The 20,867-nt window shown below is 44.8% G+C and overlaps 1 protein-coding gene across 2 annotated transcripts in view; it reads left to right on the plus strand.

Annotated features, from left to right (window-relative positions):
- The first annotated feature begins 4,171 nt into the window (after positions 1–4,171).
- tut7 (terminal uridylyl transferase 7) overlaps positions 4,172–20,867 on the plus strand; it is a 60,224-nt gene continuing 43,528 nt past the window's right edge. For both annotated transcript variants that reach the window (XM_029763874.1, XM_029763873.1), the window contains exons 1-11: positions 4,172–4,312; positions 5,433–5,714; positions 5,797–5,930; positions 6,472–6,629; positions 10,320–10,436; positions 10,551–10,728; positions 13,857–13,945; positions 14,194–14,245; positions 14,402–14,471; positions 14,683–14,809; positions 15,703–15,822. In XM_029763874.1, the coding sequence (XP_029619734.1) occupies positions 5,449–5,714; positions 5,797–5,930; positions 6,472–6,629; positions 10,320–10,436; positions 10,551–10,728; positions 13,857–13,945; positions 14,194–14,245; positions 14,402–14,471; positions 14,683–14,809; positions 15,703–15,822 (1,311 nt within the window). In that variant the 5' untranslated portion in view covers positions 4,172–4,312; positions 5,433–5,448. The remainder of the gene's footprint in view (positions 4,313–5,432; positions 5,715–5,796; positions 5,931–6,471; positions 6,630–10,319; positions 10,437–10,550; positions 10,729–13,856; positions 13,946–14,193; positions 14,246–14,401; positions 14,472–14,682; positions 14,810–15,702; positions 15,823–20,867) is intronic.

The raw sequence follows: 20,867 nt of genomic DNA on the forward strand, positions 1-20,867 counted from the left end.
GCTCTAACCACTAGGCTGCCTGCCACCCCACTCTAACCACTAGGCTACCTGCTGGTTACTAGTCCAACGCTCTAACCACTAGGTTACCTGCTGGTTACTAGTCCAACGCTCTAACCACTAGGCTACCTGCTGGTTACTAGTCCAACCCTCTAACCACTAGGCTACCTGCTGGTTACTAGTCCAACGCTCTAACCACTAGGCTGCCTGCTGGTTACTAGTCCAACGCTCTAACCACTAGGCTACCTGCTGGTTACTGGCCCAACGCTCTAACCACTAGGCTACCTGCTGGTTACTAGTCCAACGCTCTAACCACTATGCTACCTGCTGGTTACTTGTCCAACGCTCTAACCACTAGGCTACCTGCTGGTTACTAGTCCGACACTCTAACCATTAGGCTACCTGCTGGTTACTAGTCCAACACTCTAACCACTAGGCTACCTTCTGGTTACTAGTCCAACGCTCTAACCACTAGGCTACCCTGCCACCCCTATCCCCTATATAGTGCACTACTTTAGACCAGAGCCCTATCCCTAGTCTCCAACTGCTCCTAAACACAAGTAAAACTAAATGCATGCTCTTCAACCGATCGCTGCCTGCACCTGCCCGCCTGTCCAGCATCACTTCTCTGGACGGTTCTAACTTAGAATTTGTGGACAACTACAAATACCTAGGTGTCTGGTTAGACTGTAAACTCTCCTTCCAGACTCACATCAATCATCTCCAATCCAAAGTGAAATCTAGAATTGGCTTCCTATTTCGCAACAAAGCATCCTTCACTCATGCTGCCAAACATACCCTCGTAAAACTGACCATCCTACCAATCCTCGACTTCGGCGATGTCATTTACAAAATAGCCTCCAATACCCTACTCAACAAGCTGGATGCAGTCTATCACAGTGCCATCCGTTTTGTCACCAAAGCCCCATATACTACCCACCACTGCGACCTGTACGCTCTCGTTGGCTGGCCTTCGCTTCATAATCGTCGCCAAACACATTGGCTCCAGGTCATCTATAAGTCTCTGCTAGGTAAAGTTCCCCCTTATCTCCGCTCACTGGTCACTATAGCAGCACCCACCTGTAGCACGCGCTCCAGCAGGTATATCTCTCTGGTCACCCCTAAAGCCAACTCCTCCTTTGGTCGTCTCTCCTTCCAGTTCTCTGCTGCCAATGACTGGAACGAACTACAAAAATCTCTGAAACTGGAAATACTTATCTCCCTCACTAGCTTTAAGCACCAGCTGTCAGAGCAGCTCACAGATCACTGCACCTGTACATAGCCCATCTATAATTTAGCCCAAACTACTACCTCTTCCCCTACTGTATTTATTTATTTTATTTATTTTGCTCCTTTGCACCATATTATTTATATTTTAACTTTGAACTTTCTTCAAACTACAAATCTACCATTCCAGTGTTTTACTTGCTATATTGTATTTACTTCGCCACCATGGCCTTTTTGCCTTTACCTCCCTTATCTCACCTCATTTGCTCACATTGTATATAGTCTTGTTTTTTTCTACTGTATTATTGACTGTATGTTTGTTTTACTCCATGTGTAACTCTGTGTTTTTGTATGTTGTCGAACTGCTTTGCTTTATCTTGGCCAGGTCGCAATTGTAAAATGAGAACTTGTTCTCAACTTGCCTACCTGGTTAAATAAAGGTGAAAATAAAAAAAATAATAAACATTTTTAAAAAATCCCCTATATAGTGGTACTACTATAGACCAGAGCCCTATTCCCTATATAGTGGTACTACTATAGACCAGAGCCCTATTCCCTATATAGTGGTACTACTATAGACCAGAGCCCTATTCCCTATATAGTGGACTACTATAGACCAGAGTCCTATTCCCTATATAGTGGTACTACTATAGACCAGAGCCCTATTCCCTATATAGTGGTACTACTATAGACCAGAGCCCTATTCCCTATATAGTGGTACTACTATAGACCAGAGCCCTATTCCCTATATAGTGCACTACTATAGACCAGAGCCCTATTACCTATATAGTGGTACTACTATAGACCAGAGCCCTATTCCCTATATAGTACACTACTATAGACCAGAGCCCTATTCCCTATATAGTGGTACTACTATAGACCAGAGCCCTATTCCCTATATAGTGGTACTACTATAGACCAGAGCCCTATTCCCTATATAGTGGTACTACTATAGACCAGAGCCCTATTCCCTATATAGTACACTACTATAGACCAGAGCCCTATTCCCTATATAGTGGTACTACTATAGACCAGAGCCCTATTCCCTATATAGTGGTACTACTATAGACCAGAGCCCTATTCCCTATATAGTGCACTACTATAGACCAGAGCCCTATTCCCTATATAGTGGTACTACTATAGACCAGAGCCCTATTCCCTATATAGTGGTACTACTATAGACCAGAGCCCTATTCCCTATATAGTGGTACTACTATAGACCAGAGCCCTATTCCCTATATAGTGGTACTACTATAGACCAGAGCCCTATTCCCTATATAGTGGTACTACTATAGACCAGAGCCCTATTCCCTATATAGTGGTACTACTATAGACCAGAGCCCTATTCCCTATATAGTGGTACTACTATAGACCAGAGCCCTATTCCCTATATAGTGACTACTATAGACCAGAGCCCTATTCCCTATATAGTGGTACTACTATAGACCAGAGCCCTATTCCCTATATAGTGGTACTACTATAGACCAGAGCCCTATTCCCTATATAGTGGTACTACTATAGACCAGAGCCCTATTCCCTATATAGTGGTACTACTATAGACCAGAGCCCTATTCCCTATATAGTGCACTACTATAGACCAGAGCCCTATTCCCTATATAGTGGTACTACTATAGACCAGAGCCCTATTCCCTATATAGTGGTACTACTATAGACCAGAGCCCTATTCCCTATATAGTGGTACTACTATAGACCAGAGCCCTATTCCCTATATAGTGGTACTACTATAGACCAGAGCCCTATTCCCTATGTAGTGGTACTACTATAGACCAGAGCCCTATTCCCTATATAGTGGTACTATAGACCAGAGCCCTATTCCCTATATAGTGGTACTACTATAGACCAGAGCCCTATTCCCTATATAGTGCACTACTATAGACCAGAGCCCTATTCCCTATATAGTGGTACTATAGACCAGAGCCCTATTCCCTATATAGTGGTACTACTATAGACCAGAGCCCTATTCCCTATATAGTGGTACTACTATAGACCAGAGCCCTATTCCCTATATAGTGGTACTACTATAGACCAGAGCCCTATTCCCTATATAGTGGTACTACTATAGACCAGAGCCCTATTCCCTATATAGTGCACTACTTTAGACCAGAGCCCTATTCCCTATATAGTGCACTACTTTAGACCAGAGCCCTATTCCCTGTATAGTGCACTACATGTGACCAGGGCCCATAGGGTTCTGGTTGAAAGTAGTGCACTGTATAGGAGAGACGGTACTATTTAGGACGAAGCTCATGTTAACTGTGATCATACTGACCTATGAACTATGTTCGTGCTGAATGAGCCAACATGAGGTCTAAAGGGCTTAACTGCACATTAAAATTATTGACTGCTTATATAGTCCTGTTCCACCGTATGTACAAGTGGGTAACCTGTACAGGTGTGAAATGGAAATGTGATTTTTGCATATCCCACTCCCCTGAGACCCTCAGACAGTGGGGTCACGGCCAGGGTCAGCAATTCTTGACGGCAACCGTGGAGAAATTAGGGTTAATTGCCTTGCTCAGGGGCAGAACGAATGATTTTTACCTTGTCAGCTCTGAGATTCGATCCAGCAACTTTGCGGTTACTGGCCCAATGCCCCTAACCACCAGTCCACCAGTCCAGCTACCTCCCCCTGCTTAATCTGTGTCCGGGAAACCAGCCCTAAATGGATAACATGGTTTAACATCCAGGCTGATGAATCTTTATTAGAGCTCCTAATTCCACAAATAATGAAAATCTTAATTTGTAACCAACTCTCTCCGTTATTCCCAAAGGCCTCCTTTTCTATATTGTATGACTTGGCAGCGTCACCTCTGAATTAAAAGCCATGTCCTTCACTATTTTCCCCAGTAGAGTGCAGTAACCCCCAACACACACACACACACAAAAGATAAATACGTGAAACGTGTATTTCAACGTCATCAGGCAACATGTTTTCGCTCTTCCCATGAAAACTCTTGTGCGCAGAACATTGTATTGGTGCAGGAAGGTGTTTTGTGGCCAGCCAGCCAGCTAGCTAGGTACCATAACGAATAAACACAGGAGTATGCTGCCCATACAAACACTCAAGGTATTTCTAAATATCTGCCTGTTATGGTCTCCATTTATGTTTGTGTATTAGTTAGCAGTGCACCCTAATAGACAGGTAACCTGAGTAACCAGATAGCTATCAGGCTAGTGTAGCTAGCTAGCACAGTAGCTGGTGTTAGCGGTTTCATTCGACAACAGAAAGGTCAGATGGTGAAATCAGACCGGTAGTTAGAGGTTTTGTAGTCAAATTAGCCAGTTGTACAGAACAGATCCAACACTTGACAGCACATTTAGAACCTTAGTTAAGCGACAAGCCAGTTGCAAGGTAGCTAAATGTCACGTCATGGTGGCTAGCATAGTTAGCCTATAACCTTGTGACAACATGCTAACAGCTAACGTTAGAAGGCTAACACTCAGGAAGAAGAAGAAGAAGAAAAAAACAAACACCTGCCAGTCAAGTTGTTTTAAAATGTAACACATGGCTTAGTTAATATGTGATCAGTAACTTAAAATAGTCAACCACACTTGCTGACAATTGTAACTAAACAGTTGGGCCTTGATAGCTAGCTAGCAGTTTGGCATGATAGCTAATTAACTCGAGTGTTATGTACCGGGACTACTTTTTTGGCCGTGTTCGAGTGGATCAAAACTGTAAAGTTTCATGGGTAAAATTGTGACTGATCTATACATAATAATGACTAGTTATTTATGATGCCAGGTTGTTTGTAGATCAGTCAGGGTTTGATAGACTATACTGCTAAATATCATTGGTATTGAAGTGGGTTGTTTACAGAGGACTTCCTGGAGAAATGGAAGACACACAACTTTTCAGTAAACCTCTCGTTGCATCTTAAAACTATTTATCCGTTCCTATTCCTGAGTGAGTCTTTCATAGCTACCTAGTTGACTAGCAGTTTGGCATGATAGCTAATTTACTCGCTTAGGTTTTGAGGAAGTAGATAGTTAGCTAACAGATATAGAAGTAAGCCAAATGAATGAACTGTCCTTATATGTGATGTATTTATGAGCTCGTAGCCATGCATGTCTTGTCCAGGGCTTCTTTAACACCCTGGGCCAGAGCTAGTGGCCACTACATTCCCCAGGGCTAGTAATGGATGACATCTCTCTCTCTCTCTCTCTCTCTCGTTGTCACATCACAGGCCTAGTAGAAACACCATGGAAGAGTCAGGAGGCAGGCCACGCTACCCCAAGCAGGAAGGCCGGGAGAGGGGCCCGGTGGCAGACGAGGCTGAGACCTGGAGGAACCAAGATGCACGGAGAGGATACAGCCCCAAGTCGGAGAGGCGTGTCCAGGGGAAGAGGGGAGGGCTTCACCACGCCAACTCCAAGAAGGGAGCGATGGAGCCCCTGAGCAGCTACCCTGCAGGGGGATTCAAGGAGGGCCACAGCCCCTCACAGAGGGAGGACTTTCAGAGAGCTAGGTACCAACGCTAAGATCGAATATTTATCATTTCTCATAGGAAAACATGTCGCGCTAAGTTGCCATGCTAACACTATTTGCAGGTACCCAGAGAACCAGCAGGCCGAGGGCCGGGAGGAGAACTGGAGAGAGCGCCCTTCACAACGCTTTAGGAGAACTTCTCAGGGAGAGGACAGGGAGCAGAGGAGAGACAACGTTGACAACACACTTCACTCAGGTAAACCAACACCTCCTGGCAGGTAGGGGTGTCGACGAATCTGGATAATGTAGTCAGGAAGATAATGTAGTCAGGACAGGGAGCATTAGGACAGGGAGCATTATGGCAGGAGAGACCGCAGACAACACACCTCACAGCTCAGCCAACCAACACCCAAACAAAGTCCTTCTGTCTTATCTTCAGTAGCCATGGGGCGCATTCCACTTCAAAGGTGAGTTGAGACGCATCACCTTGCATCATAATTAACTACTCAATATTATTTATAGATCAGTCAGTCACAATTTACCCATGATACATCACAGATGTAATGGTCTCGAACACAGCGGGGGAGTCAGGAAAGTGTGTGAAGGACTCTAGGTAACGTAGTTTTTGTCTCCACGGGGAAAGAGGACTATGGGTAACGTAGTTTGTCTCCACGGGGAAAGAGGACTATGGGTAACGTAATTTTTGTCTCCACGGGGAAAGAGGACTATGGGTAACGTAGTTTGTGTGTCTCCACGGGGAAAGAGGACTATGGGTAACGTAGTTTGTGTGTCTCCAGGGGGCAGGAATCGTAGGAACCATAACTGGAGGCGGGGTCTAGGTGAGGAGGACCATGGGCCGGTTGTGGATGAGTCAGCTCTGTCAGCCAAAGAGCTGCTGGGACTGAAACAGGCGGAGGACAAGATTGGCAGAGAGAAGATCTTCCGTCTGAAGAAGGTGAGCCATTCATCCAGAGAGGAGGAGCGTTACTCAACTCCGATCCTTCAGCAGTGTTTTCCCTAAACGTCTGCTGTAACAGGCTTCTTTTCAGCAGCTACTTTTTCCACTTCTCCTTTTAAACATTTCAATTCGCTACACAGAAAAGTCTGTATAGCCTTTCTCCTGCTAGGTTGTTTTTTCAACGCTTGGTTGTTGGTCAACGTTAGTTTGTGTTTGCTTCAACAGACAACCACACCCTGTTACCACACTAACCACCCGCCCTTAAAAGGGCAGCTGAAAATGTGTCTCGTCTAAGTGATTCATATTTGAGGGTACTAGGGCTGTCCCCGACAAAAAAATGTTATCTGGTTGACCGAGAGTCGATTTGTCAATGTTTAAACTTATTTTCCCCATAGACACACCCCATGTGTTTGAATCAAATCAACTGCATATGCACTGAGCTTGTCTGATGCTTTAAGCACACAGTTTAATTAAATAATTAAGACACAAAAATGACTCAACAAAGAGCCTGATGAAATAGGCACCACAGCACAGCGAGTGTTTTATTGCGCTGTCCGTGCTAAAGCTGCAACGTCATTTCAGCCATTTAGTTTCTTTCTTGTTTCTGACTGAAAAGTTCTGTTACCGAAATCCATAATTTGTTTAGGAAAAACATTCCCTCAAACCCATGCTCTCTTTACATGAAACATGTAAGCATCCGAGCTAACAAGGTAAAAAAATCTGTCGTTCTGACCCTGAGCAAGGCAGTTAACCCACTGTTCCCCGGGCCCTGTGCAAGGCAGTTAGCCCACTGTTCCCCGGGCCCTGAGCAAGGCAGTTAGCCCACTGTTCCCCGGGCCCTGAGCAAGGCAGTTAGCCCACTGTTCCCCGGGCCCTGAGCAAGGCAGTTAACCCACTGTTCCCCGGGCGCCGAAGACGTGGATGTCGATTATGGCAGCCCCCCCCACACCTCTCTGATTGAGGGGTTTGGGTTAAATGGGGAAGACACATTTCAGTTGAATACATTCAGTTGGACAAATGACTAGGTATCCCTCTTTCCCATCGCATGTATGTGACCAATAGGACCTGGCCTCTATAGCATATCATAATCACATCATTACATTGGTTATAACAAACTCTGAACACGGTAACACGTGAAAGCAAAATGGATACGGAGGACTTGAAAAATAAACTCAAATAAACCGGCTTACTGTTTGCTCAGGAGGGAAAGGGGAAGTCAGATGTGTGGAAGACATTTGACTTAGTTGTGGAAACGACTGGCGCTCCAGAGAAAGAAGGGTATAGGAGCAGTGTTGTGAGTTATGTGTGCCAAACAGTTGCTGCTAGATTACAATATATTTTTTTCTGATCATTTTGGAATAGTGTAAACAACACTAAAGTGCACCGGAGAGTCGGTTCAGATGGAGAGAAAAAAATGATATATATATATATGCCTTTATTACAGCAGACTAAAAACAGTTGCATGATTTTGTGAATTGCAGTTTCTTTATTGTTTAGGCTAATTATTCAAAGCTCCCTTTATGTAATTTTAAAACTAAAATGCTTGATTGCATTTCAGAGCGCGATAGTCTCATGTGATGGAATGAATGAATGAATGAATGAATGATTGATACAGTAGCCTATATATTGAATATAGTTCTAAGTGAGTTACAGTATTAATGACTAAACAGGGATGTGCTCTGAGGCCTACAGCTGGATGGTGGTTATACAAGACTGCTATACTAAGACCACTAATGAGAACGACATCGCTTATTATTATGATGATGATAATAATAATAATAATAATAATAATAATAATAATAATAATAATAATAATTATTGTAAAAAATACCAGTAAAGAGATCAAGATAAATGAGGGTATAGGAGTGAGAGCTGTGTGCATTATGTGTGACCAACAGGTGTAGTTCGATTTACAATATGATTTTACTTCCTGTTTGGAACAGTGTAAACAAAACAAAATAAATGTATAAGTAAATACCAGTCTGTTCTAACAGGGGAAAAATGGTAAAGTCTTTATTACGGCATAGTAAAGATTAAAAACAACTGAATCTGGGAAATGGTTTTATCTGACATTTTGCTGTTGCATAAGGCTTAGAGCTCATGGAATCAGTAGGTTATTAAACACTCAAACAGGAAACAGCTCTGTTTCCTGTTTGAGTGTTTAATAACCTACTGATTCCATGAGCTCTAAGCCTTGTGCAACAGCAAAATGTCAGATAAAGCCTTATATATATATATATATAACAACTGGAGTTTCAAGCTTGGTTTAGGCTCAACAGAGCTCTTAAAGGGGCAATGTCGTCTTAAAGGGGCAGTGACATACTTTGTAATAGAAACAACCCGACACGTTTTTATTTATTTATTATTATTATTGAATAATACTTACAAGCAGGATGTTGGGTCCAATGGGGTAGCCTTCCCTAAAACGTGAAGCCTGGGGAAGTTCCATGGAGAAATCGCATAAAGAAATGGGTCAGAACCTGGTATAAATCCATGATGCATCGTAACGTTTGCACTCACTGTATATAGACTTTTTGTTTTATTTTGTTCTACTGTATTATTGACTGTATGCTTGTTTTACTCCATGTGTAACTCTGTGTTGTTGTATGTGTCGAATTGCTACGCTTTATCTTGGCCAGGTCGCAGTTGCAAATGAGGACTTGTTCTAAACTAGCCTACCTGGTTAAATAAAGGACTTGTTCTCAACTAGCCTACCTGCTTAAATAAAGGACTTGTTCTAAACTAGCCTACCTGGTTAAATAAAATAAATAAACAGGTCAAACCAATCAAATGCCTTGCTTGGGCGGAGCGCCAAAGGCAGACTAAGAGGTTAGTGTCGTAGCGGCGACAGTGGTTTATAGGACTAAACATGCCAACAAAAACAAACCACTGGTGAATTTTAAACGTTTGCTGATTTTCACATCATCTCTGTTATTTAGAGATGAGCTAAAGCTGCAGAAAGAGAAAGGGGGAAATGGTCTGTGATGGTCTATGCTGGCCATATCAATATCTTTACCTTTCTGGAGTGATATTTGGCTGTGTAGGCTAGCATGAGAGACAGGAAGTGGCTCCCAACAATGAGGTTTGTTTTGACCTTTTGCTAACCTTTTTAAGCTACCTAGTAGGTATAGTTTAGCTAGCTGCTATTCAGTTCAATTTCTGTCACGATTTATAAAAGCCAACAAAATGTGAACGCAAACGGCATAATATTTAGCTAACGAGTTAGCTGTGATAGCACAGTCGCTAGCATGTCCAGGGTCAGTGATTGGCGTATTCACACCTCTTGAATTGTTCCTCATTTTGTTTTTACAGCCTGAATTTTAAATTTGATGAAATTGAGTTTTGTCACTGGCCTACACACAATACCCCATAATGTCAAAGTGGAATTCTGTTTTTAGAAATTGCTCCCTGCTAGACAGCCCGGAAACACTTGGCTGGCTACTCTATGTACTTAGAGAGAACAGTGCTTCACTGTTCCACAACATTGTACGTTTTTCTTCTGGCTTCACACTCACACAACTGATTTCAACTAATCAGGGGATTGACTTACTGTGTACTCTATGGTCACTCTGCCACTGACTGCCCTCTCTCTGAGGTCCCACTGTAACCCCAGTGCTGTTCTCTCGCTCTCTCTCTCTCTCTCTCTCTCTCTCTCTCTCTCTCTCTCTCTCTCTCTTTCTCTCTCAGAGGTCCCACAGTAACCCCAGTGCTGTCTACACCTGCTCTCTGTGTGAGGTTCTGCTGGACTCGGTCTCTGACGCTCACAGACACATCAAAGACAAGTGGCACAAGAGGAGAGCCAAGGTTGTGAACACCTCCATCATTCAAAGCCATAAGATGCAGTACATGTTTTATGATGACCTGTGTGAGTAACGTGTCTCTGTACTGTGTGTGTGCTCTGTGACTGCTCCTCTGTAGGAGCGTTGCGAGGAGGAGATGCTGACAGAGATTGTGCCCCCCAGGGCGGAGCAGGTGGCGGCGGTGGGCGTGGCCCTGGAGGGCGTGGTCAGAGAGAGAGGGATGAGTGACCAGGATGTAGAGAACAGACAACAGATCGTCTCCAACATGCAGGAAGTCCTAACAGCCGTCCTGCCTGGTGAGAGAATGGACGGTAGACTAGACCAGTGTTTCCTGCCTGGTGAGAGAATGGACGGTAGACTAGACCAGTGTTTCCTGTCTGGTGAGAGAATGGACGGTAGACTAGACCAGTGTTTCCTGCCTGGTGAGAGAATGGACGGTAGACTAGACCAGTGTTTCCTGCCTGGTGAGAGAATGGACACTAGACTAGACCAGTGTTTCCTGCCTGGTGAGAGAATGGACACTAGACTAGACCAGTGTTTCCTGCCTGGTGAGAGAATGGACGGTAGACTAGACCAGTGTTTCCTGCCTGGTGAGAGAATGGACACTAGACTAGACCAGTGTTTCCTGCCTGGTGAGAGAATGGACACTAGACTAGACCAGTGTTTCCTGCCTGGTGAGAGAATGGACGGTAGACTAGACCAGTGTTTCCTGCCTGGTGAGAGAATGGACACTAGACTAGACCAGTGTTTCCTGCCTGGTGAGAGAATGGACGGTAGACTAGACCAGTGTTTCCTGCCTGGTGAGAGAATGGACGGTAGACTAGACCAGTGTTTCCTGCCTGGTGAGAGAATGGACACTAGACTAGACCAGTGTTTCCTGTCTGGTGAGAGAATGGACGGTAGACTAGACCAGTGTTTCCTGCCTGGTGAGAGAATGGACGGTAGACAAGACCAGTGTTTCCTGCCTGGTGAGAGAATGGACACTAGACTAGACCAGTGTTTCCTGCCTGGTGAGAGAATGGACGGTAGACTAGACCAGTGTTTCCTGCCTGGTGAGAGAATGGACACTAGACTAGACCAGTGTTTCCTGCCTGGTGAGAGAATGGACGGTAGACTAGACCAGTGTTTCCTGCCTGGTGAGAGAATGGACACTAGACTAGACCAGTGTTTCCTGCCTGGTGAGAGAATGGACACTAGACTAGACCAGTGTTTCCTGTCTGGTGAGAGAATGGACGGTAGACTAGACCAGACTTCCCTGCTAATGGCACCGCTAAGCCTAGTCACCATTAGGGTTCCTGGACAGAGAAGAGCTTGAGCTAGGCTGAGCAGGAGCTGCCCTCCTTAACGGGTGGGAGGGCCAAGAGACCTGAGGAGTGCTTGGGTTGGGGTGTAGGGTTTGAAGGTAGGCGACGGGGCAGTTCCTCTCGCTGTTCTATAGGTAAGCACCTTTTAACCAATCTCTTAGCTTTCCTCAAACACAGAATGTTGTGTTTATTTGGACTTATGGTTCAAGATAAGTTTTTCTAGGGTTTTCCAAGATGGAGGAAAATATATCCTGACGGACCTTGTGGATCCTTGAGACAAATTTTGTTCAGCATGAGGAATGATGCCTACATACACTGAGTGTACAAAACATTAGGAACACCTTCATAATATTGAGTTGCCACCTTGTTTAGCCCTCAGAACAGCCTGAATTATCTGGGGCATTGACTCTACAAAGTGTCAAGTGTTCCACAGGGATGCTGGCCCATGTTGACTCCAATGCTTTCCACAGTTGTGTCAAGTTGTCTGGATGTTCTTTGGGTGGTGGACCATTCTGGATACACACAGGAAACTGTTGAGCGTGAAAAAACTCATTTTCTTCCCTTCACCTACACTGATTTGAAGTGGATTTAACAAGTGACATCAATAAGGGATCATATCTTTCACCTGGATTCACCTGGTCAGTCTATGTCATGGAAAGAGCAGGTGTTCCTAATGTTTTGTACACACGGTGTACAAAGTTTAAGTCTGTCAAACATGGTGTCCAAAATAAAGGTTTATGTGATACTGCTTAAAACAGCACCCTCTATAGGCCAAGCCGTGCCATTCAATAACTTACTCATAGCCTCTAGTTTAAAAGTTATAATAATCATTTGGTGGGTGATTTTTATATTTGTCCTATTTAACACATGTACAAGTGTGTTTTAATACGCATGTGTGAATTGGATAATTGTTTTTTTGTGGGGGAAAACTAGACAAAGCAATGATGGGGAGTCCTGTAGTAACTCTACCTCAGCCAGGGAGGTAGTTTCCTGGGTAGGAACATGGGGAGTCCTGTAGTAACTCCACCTCAGCCAGGGAGGTAGTTTCCTGGGTGGGAACATGGGGAGTCCTGTAGTAACTCTACCTCAGCCAGGGAGGTAGTTTCCTGGGTGGGAACATGGGGAGTCCTGTAGTAACTCCACCTCAGCCAGGGAGGTAGTTTCCTGGGTGGGAACATGGGGAGTCCTGTAGTAACTCCACCTCAGCCAGGGAGGTAGTTTCCTGGGTGGGAACATGGGGAGTCCTGTAGTAACTCTACCTCAGCCAGGGAGGTAGTTTCCTGGGTGGGAACATGGGGAGTCCTGTAGTAACTCCACCTCAGCCAGGGAGGTAGTTTCCTGGGTGGGAACATGGGGAGTCCTGTAGTAACTCCACCTCAGCCAGGGAGGTAGTTTCCTGGGTGGGAACATGGGGAGTCCTGTAGTAACTCCACCTCAGCCAGGGAGGTAGTTTCCTGGGTGGGAACATGGGGAGTCCTGTAGTAACTCCACCTCAGCCAGGGAGGTAGTTTCCTGGGTGGGAACATGGGGAGTCCTGTAGTAACTCCACCTCAGCCAGGGAGGTAGTTTCCTGGGTGGGAACATGGGGAGTCCTGTAGTAACTCCACCTCAGCCAGGGAGGTAGTTTCCTGGGTAGGAACATGGGGAGTCCTGTAGTAACTCTACCTCAGCCAGGGAGGTAGTTTCCTGGGTGGGAACATGGGGAGTCCTGTAGTAACTCCACCTCAGCCAGGGAGGTAGTTTCCTGGGTGGGAACATGGGGAGTCCTGTAGTAACTCTACCTCAGCCAGGGAGGTAGTTTCCTGGGTGGGAACATGGGGAGTCCTGTAGTAACTCCACCTCAGCCAGGGAGGTAGTTTCCTGGGTGGGAACATGGGGAGTCCTGTAGTAACTCTACCTCAGCCAGGGAGGTAGTTTCCTGGGTAGGAACATGGGGAGTCCTGTAGTAACTCCACCTCAGCCAGGGAGTACGTTTCCAGAACATGTAGTTTAGATGTTTCTTTCCAGGAAGGGCTAGGCATGTTTTACAGTTGAAAGATGAGAATATCGTTAAGGATAAATAGGGTTTCAAGTTTGTGTTTTTTGTTTGTGTTCTCTATTTGGCCATCCCCCCCCCCCAGAGGTGAAACTCAGGCTCTATGGGTCTTCCTGCACCAAGTTTGGTTTCAAGGATTCCGACGTCAACATTGACATTCAATTTCCTCCTCATGTGAGTAGCCCTGCTTGCTGATGACGTGTGTGTGTTCCTTTTCCTAAACTAATAGTGAATGTTTAGTTATATTTTCAGTTTTTTTTGCTGTGACGGTCATGGTTTTTTTTTCTTCCTGAAGCTCTGTAATATTGTAATCTATGATTTTTTTATCAGGGTTTTGAAATGGGCCTGTGTTCACAGATATTCATTTTTGTGTAATCTATCATATATATTACATTTTTTTATTTTATTTGAAATGTTCACAGATGCATCAGCCAGACGTTCTGTTGCTGGTACAGAAGAGTCTGTCAGTCAGCCGTGAGTATGAAGGACTTTTTCCCCCTCAAGACATGCTACTGTAGAAACCAACATAATAACCAATGATACTGTTAGCATTAGCATCGTCGTTTAGTGGAGTGATTCTCCCTCCTCTGAGATAATGTTGATGATAGAGCTGGTGGTGGTTGTTTCCAGTTCTCTACGGTAACCTGGAGGCAGACTTTCATGCCAGGGTACCGGTGGTCATCTGTAAAGACAAGAACAGGTCAGTCCTTCGTTAATCACATCCAGTGTTCCAGCTGTGGATCATCATGTTCTTTCATATGTGCTACTATCTGACAGTTGTATTGTGTTTTTTTTTTTAGCACTAATCTTCCTGAATATAACCACATCTCACTTTGATTGATGTGAAAGTGTGGCTGATGGGAACTGTAGTTTATCAGGAAAGAACCTTGTTGTTGTTGTCGTCCCCCAAGTGGTCTGGTGTGTAAGGTGAGTGCAGGAAATGACAACGCCTGCCTGACCACCTCCTTCCTGTTTGAGCTGTCCAATCGGGAGCCTCTCCTGCTGCCGCTGGTCCTGGGCTTCAGACACTGGGCTCGCGTAAGTTTATTCATTTTATCTGGTTACTACCAGATCACCAGTTAGCCTAGCACACCTGGTTACTACCAGATCACCAGTTAGCCTAGCACACCTGGTTACTACCAGATCACCAGTTAGCCTAGCACACCTGGTTACTACCAGATCACCAGTTAGCCTAGCACACCTGGTTACTACCAGATCACCAGTTAGCCTAGCACACCTGGTTACTACCAGATCACCAGTTAGCCTAGCACACCTGGTTACTACCAGATCACCAGTTAGCCTAGCACACCTGGTTACTACCAGATCACCAGTTAGCCTAGCACACCTGGTTACTACCAGATCACCAGTTAGCCTAGCAGTGTTTCCTCTAGATCATGGGGTACTTTGATGTGGGTGGGGGCCACGAAGAATCTTAACTTATCATGAGGGTCCGCAGTGGCTCGTGGGTCTGCGATTCCCCACACATGCAGTCGAAGCCGGCCCTGAGTTTGTTTGGTCCTAAGTTTTGTTTTCTCGGCTCTTGACAGCGGAGAGAAAAATGTGAAGTTTTTTTTTTGAATTAATTTTCCCTGCAATTCTACACATTTTGCTATGGGGCGTAGAGACGACTTTGAGTTGATCCACAGGCCTACAAAAAAAGGGGGTTCTTGCCACCAGTTGCCCATCCCTGCTGTTTCTCTAGGTGAGGCGCCGCTGAGGTTCCTCAGTCATATTGGCCTGTAAACACCTCATCACTGAGGGGTGAATTAAGTCACATTTTCTCACCAAATCTACCATTGATATCAATGGTACACTAACTTCACATTGGATTTGTTGCAGTTAGGATTGACCCCATATATAGAATTGTCCTTTGTTTCCCCAAGGTCCACTTTTCAGTGTTTTGACGTTGTGTGCTCCCGTATGTCTGTTAGATCTGTCACGTGGACCGAGCGGAGGAGGGAGGTCTGCCCTCATACGTCCTGGCTCTCATGGTCGTCTACTTCCTCCAGCAGAGGAAACAGCCCGTCCTGCCTGCCTACCTGGGACACGAGGTACACACACACACACACACAGAGTCTTGTTTTAACCTTTTCACACGTACCAACACACAGGTGTGATTGTTCTACAGTGGTCCCTGTAGGGTACGATCGTTCTGCGGTGGGCCCTGTAGGGTACGATCGTTCTGCGGTGGGCCCTGTAGGGTACGATCGTTCTGCGGTGGGCCCTGTAGGGTACGATCGTTCTGCGGTGGGCCCTGTAGGGTACGATCGTTCTGCGGTGGGCCCTGTAGGGTACGATCGTTCTGCGGTGGGCCCTGTAGGGTACGATCGTTCTACGGTGGGCCCTGTAGGGTACGATCGTTCTGCGGTGGGCCCTGTAGGGTACGATCGTTCTGCGGTGGGCCCTGTAGGGTACGATCGTTCTGCGGTGGGCCCTGTAGGGTACCATCGTTCTGCGGTGGGCCCTGTAGGGTACCATCGTTCTGCGGTGGGCCCTGTAGGGTACGATCGTTCTACGGTGGGCCCTGTGATTAGAACGCGTATTTAGAACGTCCAGTTTCAATCAGCGTTTGAGCCACAGTTTTTTTTCAGAAATATTTTGCACAAACACAGTCCTTACAAAGTTATGTCCAGAATGTCAGCAGTTTATTTTTTGGATGTAATGTTCAGATATTCACAGAAGTAGCTACAGCATAACACAATCATCCAAACCGGGAAAATGTAGGCTACATTTGTCCTAACGCTAACGGAGGAAAGATTGACGTAACACAAGCGGTCATATTTTTTTATAACTCTCGGCTGACAGAAACTACAATATGAATTAGCTAATAGCAATTACTATTTATAACAAATCACATGACGGGTGAGCTCACCATTAATCAAAATAATTGAGTAAAACACTTAGCAGAAATCGAAAGTAACCCGACGATGGGTAGTTTCTGCCCGCCGCCATGTTTGTTTTTTTTCGCATCAACCAAAGATAATAAGAGGAGGCAAGATGAGTTTGGTCTGTTTATAGTACGCATGTTGAAGGGGGTGTGTCGTCTACGATCATCCACTTCCCATCATTCACTTCCAGGAAGTTTACACCGAAAGATGAGTGAACTATTCCTTCACCTCATTATAACATCTTTGGTCTGACAGATTACATGACACCCAGAATGCATTGCATAATGTCAACGAACATGGCGCCACACATAGCTGGCAAATAGCTTAGCTCATTATAAAATCGGTACAACCTTCAAAAAAGTATTTTACACACATCATAGGTGTCCATTACAATCGGAATGCATTATTTGTCACCAGTACTTGAAAATGTGAATAAAACTGTAAATACATTATGTATGTATGGAGCATAATGTATGCGCCTACAGTAGAAACAACAACACGATATACAGAAAATAAGGAACTTACTTTGACAGGAACACAAACATGTCCAACGTTATTATGTGTAAGGAAAACAACAAGGAAGACAAAGTGAGCGCGCCAGCAAGAAAATGTTCCAATTTCTTGACAGAGTGCGCAAATATTTCCATACTCGATCTGCGCAAACATGAGTGAGTTGCGGTTTGATTCTCCTTGAAGAGAGACGTTTATCCGGCTCAGTAAAGCCTTAAACAGAACTAACCTTGTGGAGAAACATCAACTTATAATCATTTAAAATCCTATTTTCCCTAACCTTTGACCCTTAACCCTAATACTAATTCTACCTTAACCCTAAACCCCCTAGAAATAGCATTTGGTCTTATGGGGACTAACATGTCCCCAGTTGGTGAAATGTTTTTTTGTTTGGTTACTATTCTTGTGAGGACTTCTGGTCCACACAGACACACTATAAAGGGTGTAATGGTTCACCAAACCCGCGGTTTTGTGGTCACGGTTCGATTTCGGTACGGCAGGACAATTTAAATGCCATTCACAATCTTCCTGGCATTGTCTGTTGTGACAGGATTGTTATGTCTCATGTTTCCACTCTGATGCTGCGTTTGTAACCATGTGGGGGAGGTGGGAATTTACAGGTTGTGAAGTCGTAAAAAATGAAAGTTGCATTTATGTGATTTGAAGTCGTTTGAGAAACGCACATTGGCTAATGGCCAACAAGCTGTATCAACCATAAACTAAAAGTACAACTATCATGCTTGTAAACAAAATTATAGTGTTCAAAAACCAAATGAATATATAGCTTTTTATATATGTTTTGTTGCATTTAACTGCGAAAAATGCTGTTATAGAGGCCATTTCCTTAGTAGGTGAGGTCAGAGATCAGCATGTGGGCTCAGGACGGTAGACTAGTGATTACCAGTTGGAGGGGCGGTGAAGTGGATTTCTTTTCCAGTCGTATCTGGTAAATTCCCACTTGGTTGCGAACGCACCGTGACACTGCCCTCCTTCAGTGCCAGGTGGGTGACTCTCTCCTCCATTTATTATTTAACCTTTAAATTAACTAGGCACGTCGGTTAAGAACAAATTCTTATTTACAATGACGGCCTACCAAAAGGCCTCTCATCACAACAAGAGAGACAACACTACATAAAGAGAGACCAAAGAAAACAACATAGCATGGCAGCAACACATGGCAACACAGCAGAACAACCTGGTACATGGCTGCAGCGTAACGGGGTACAAACATTTTTATTTCACCTTTATTTAACCAGGTAAGCAAATTGAGAACAAGTTCTCATTTACAATTGCGACCTGGCCAAGATAAAGCAAAGCAGTTCGACAACATACAAAAACACAGAGTTACACATGGAGTAAAACAACATACAATCAATGATGCAGTAGAAAAAAAATAAGACTATATACAATGTGAGCAAATGATGTGAGATAAGGGAGGTAAAGGCAAAAAAGGCCATGGTGGCAAAGTAAATACAATATAGCAAGTAAAACACTGGAATAGTAGATTTGTAGTTTGAAGAAAGTTCAAAGTTCAAATATAAATAATATGGTGCAAAGGAGCAAAATAAATAAAATAAATACAGTAGGGGAGGAGGTAGTAGTTTGGGCTAAATTATAGATGGGCTATGTACAGGTGCAGTGATCTGTGAGCTGCTCTGACAGCTGGTGCTTAAAGCTAGTGAGGGAGATAAGTGTTTCCAGTTTCAGAGATTTTTGTAGTTCGTTCCAGTCATTGGCAGCAGAGAACTGGAAGGAGAGACGACCAAAGGAGGAGTTGGCTTTAGGGGTGACCAGAGAGATATACCTGCTGGAGCGCGTGCTACAGGTGGGTGCTGCTATAGTGACCAGTGAGCTGAGATAAGGGGGAACTTTACCTAGCAGGGTCTTGTAGATGACCTGGAGCCAATGTGTTTGGCGACGATTATGAAGCGAAGGCCAGCCAACGAGAGCGTACAGGTCGCAGTGGTGGGTAGTATATGGGGCTTTGGTGACAAAACGGATGGCACTGTGATAGACTGCATCCAGCTTGATGAGTAGGGTATTGGAGGCTATTTTGTAAATGACATCGCCGAAGTCGAGGATTGGTAGGATGGTCAGTTTTACGAGGGTATGTTTGGCAGCATGAGTGAAGGATGCTTTGTTGCGAAATAGGAGGCCAATTCTAGATTTAACTTTGGATTGGAGATGATTGATGTGAGTCTGGAAGGAGAGTTTACAGTCTAACCAGACACCTAGGTATTTGTAGTTGTCCACAAATTCTAAGTTAGAACCGTCCAGAGAAGTGATGCTGGACAGGCAGGCAGGTGCGGGCAGCGATCGGTTGAAGTGCATGCATTTAGTTTTACTTGTGTTTAGGAGCAGTTGGAGACCACGGAAGGAGAGTTGAATGGCATTGAAGCTCGTCTGGAGGCTTGTTAACACAGTGTCCAAAGAAGGGCCAGAAGTATACAGAATGGTGTCGTCTGCGTAGAGGTGGATCAGAGATTCACCAGCAGCAAGAGCGACATCATTGATGTATACAGAGAAAAGAGTTGGCCGAAGAATTGAACCCTGTGGTACCCCCATAGAGACTGCCAGAGGTCCGGACAGCAGGCCCTCCGATTTGACACACTGAACTCTGTCAGAGAAGTAGTTGGTGAACCAGGCGACGCAATCGTTTGAGAAACCAAGGCTACTGAGTCTGCCGATGAGGATGTGGTGATTAACAGAGTCAAAAGCTTTGGTCAGGTCAATGAATACGGCAGCACAGTATTTTTTCTTATCGATGGCGGTTACGATGTCGTTTAGGACCTTGAGCGTGGCTGAGGTGCACCCATGACCAGCTCTGAAACCAGATTGCATAGCAGAGAAGGTGCGGTGGGATTCGAAATGGTCGGTAATCTGTTTGTTGACTTGGATTTCGAAGACCTTAGAAAGGCAGGGTAGGATGGATATAGGTCTGTAGCAATTTGGGTCAAGAGTGTCACCTCCTTTGAAGAGGGGGATGACAGCAGCTGCTTTCCAATATATGGGAATCTCAGACGACACGAAAGAGATTGAACAGGCTAGTAATAGGGCTTGCAATAATTTCGGCAGATAATTTTAGAAAGAAAGGGTCCAGATTGTCAAGCCCAGCTGATTTGTAGGGGTCCAGATTTTGCAGCTCTTTCAGAACATCAGCTGAATGGATTTGGGAGAAGGAGAAATGGGGGAGGTTTGGGCGAGTAGCTGTGGGGGGTGCAGTGCTGTTGAGTGCAGTAGGGGTAGTTAAGTGGAAAGCATGGCCAGCCGTAGAAAAATGCTTATTGAAATTCTCAATTATAGTGGGTTTATTGGTGGTGACAGAGTTTCCTATCCTCAGTGCAGTGGGCAGTTGGGAGGAGGTGTTCTTATTCTCCATGGACTTTACAATGTCCCGGGAACTTTTTAGAGTTTGAATTGCAGGAAGCAAATTTCTGTTTGAAAAAGCTAGCCTTGGCGTTTCTAACTGCCTGTGTGTATTGGTTTCTTCCTACATTATTTGGCACAGTCAACAGCACAAAGGGCAAGAAGGTAGAGACAACAATACATCACACAAAGCAGCCATAACTGTCAGTAAGAGTGTCCATGATTGAGTCTTTGAATGAAGAGATGGAGATAAAACTGTCCAGTTTGAGTGTTTGTTGCAGCTCGTTCCAGTCGCTAGCTGCAGTGAACTGAAAAGAGGAGCGACCCAGGGA

Source organism: Salmo trutta, chromosome 9 (assembly GCF_901001165.1).
Source record: "Salmo trutta chromosome 9, fSalTru1.1, whole genome shotgun sequence".
In the NCBI taxonomy this organism is placed as follows: domain Eukaryota; kingdom Metazoa; phylum Chordata; class Actinopteri; order Salmoniformes; family Salmonidae; genus Salmo; species Salmo trutta.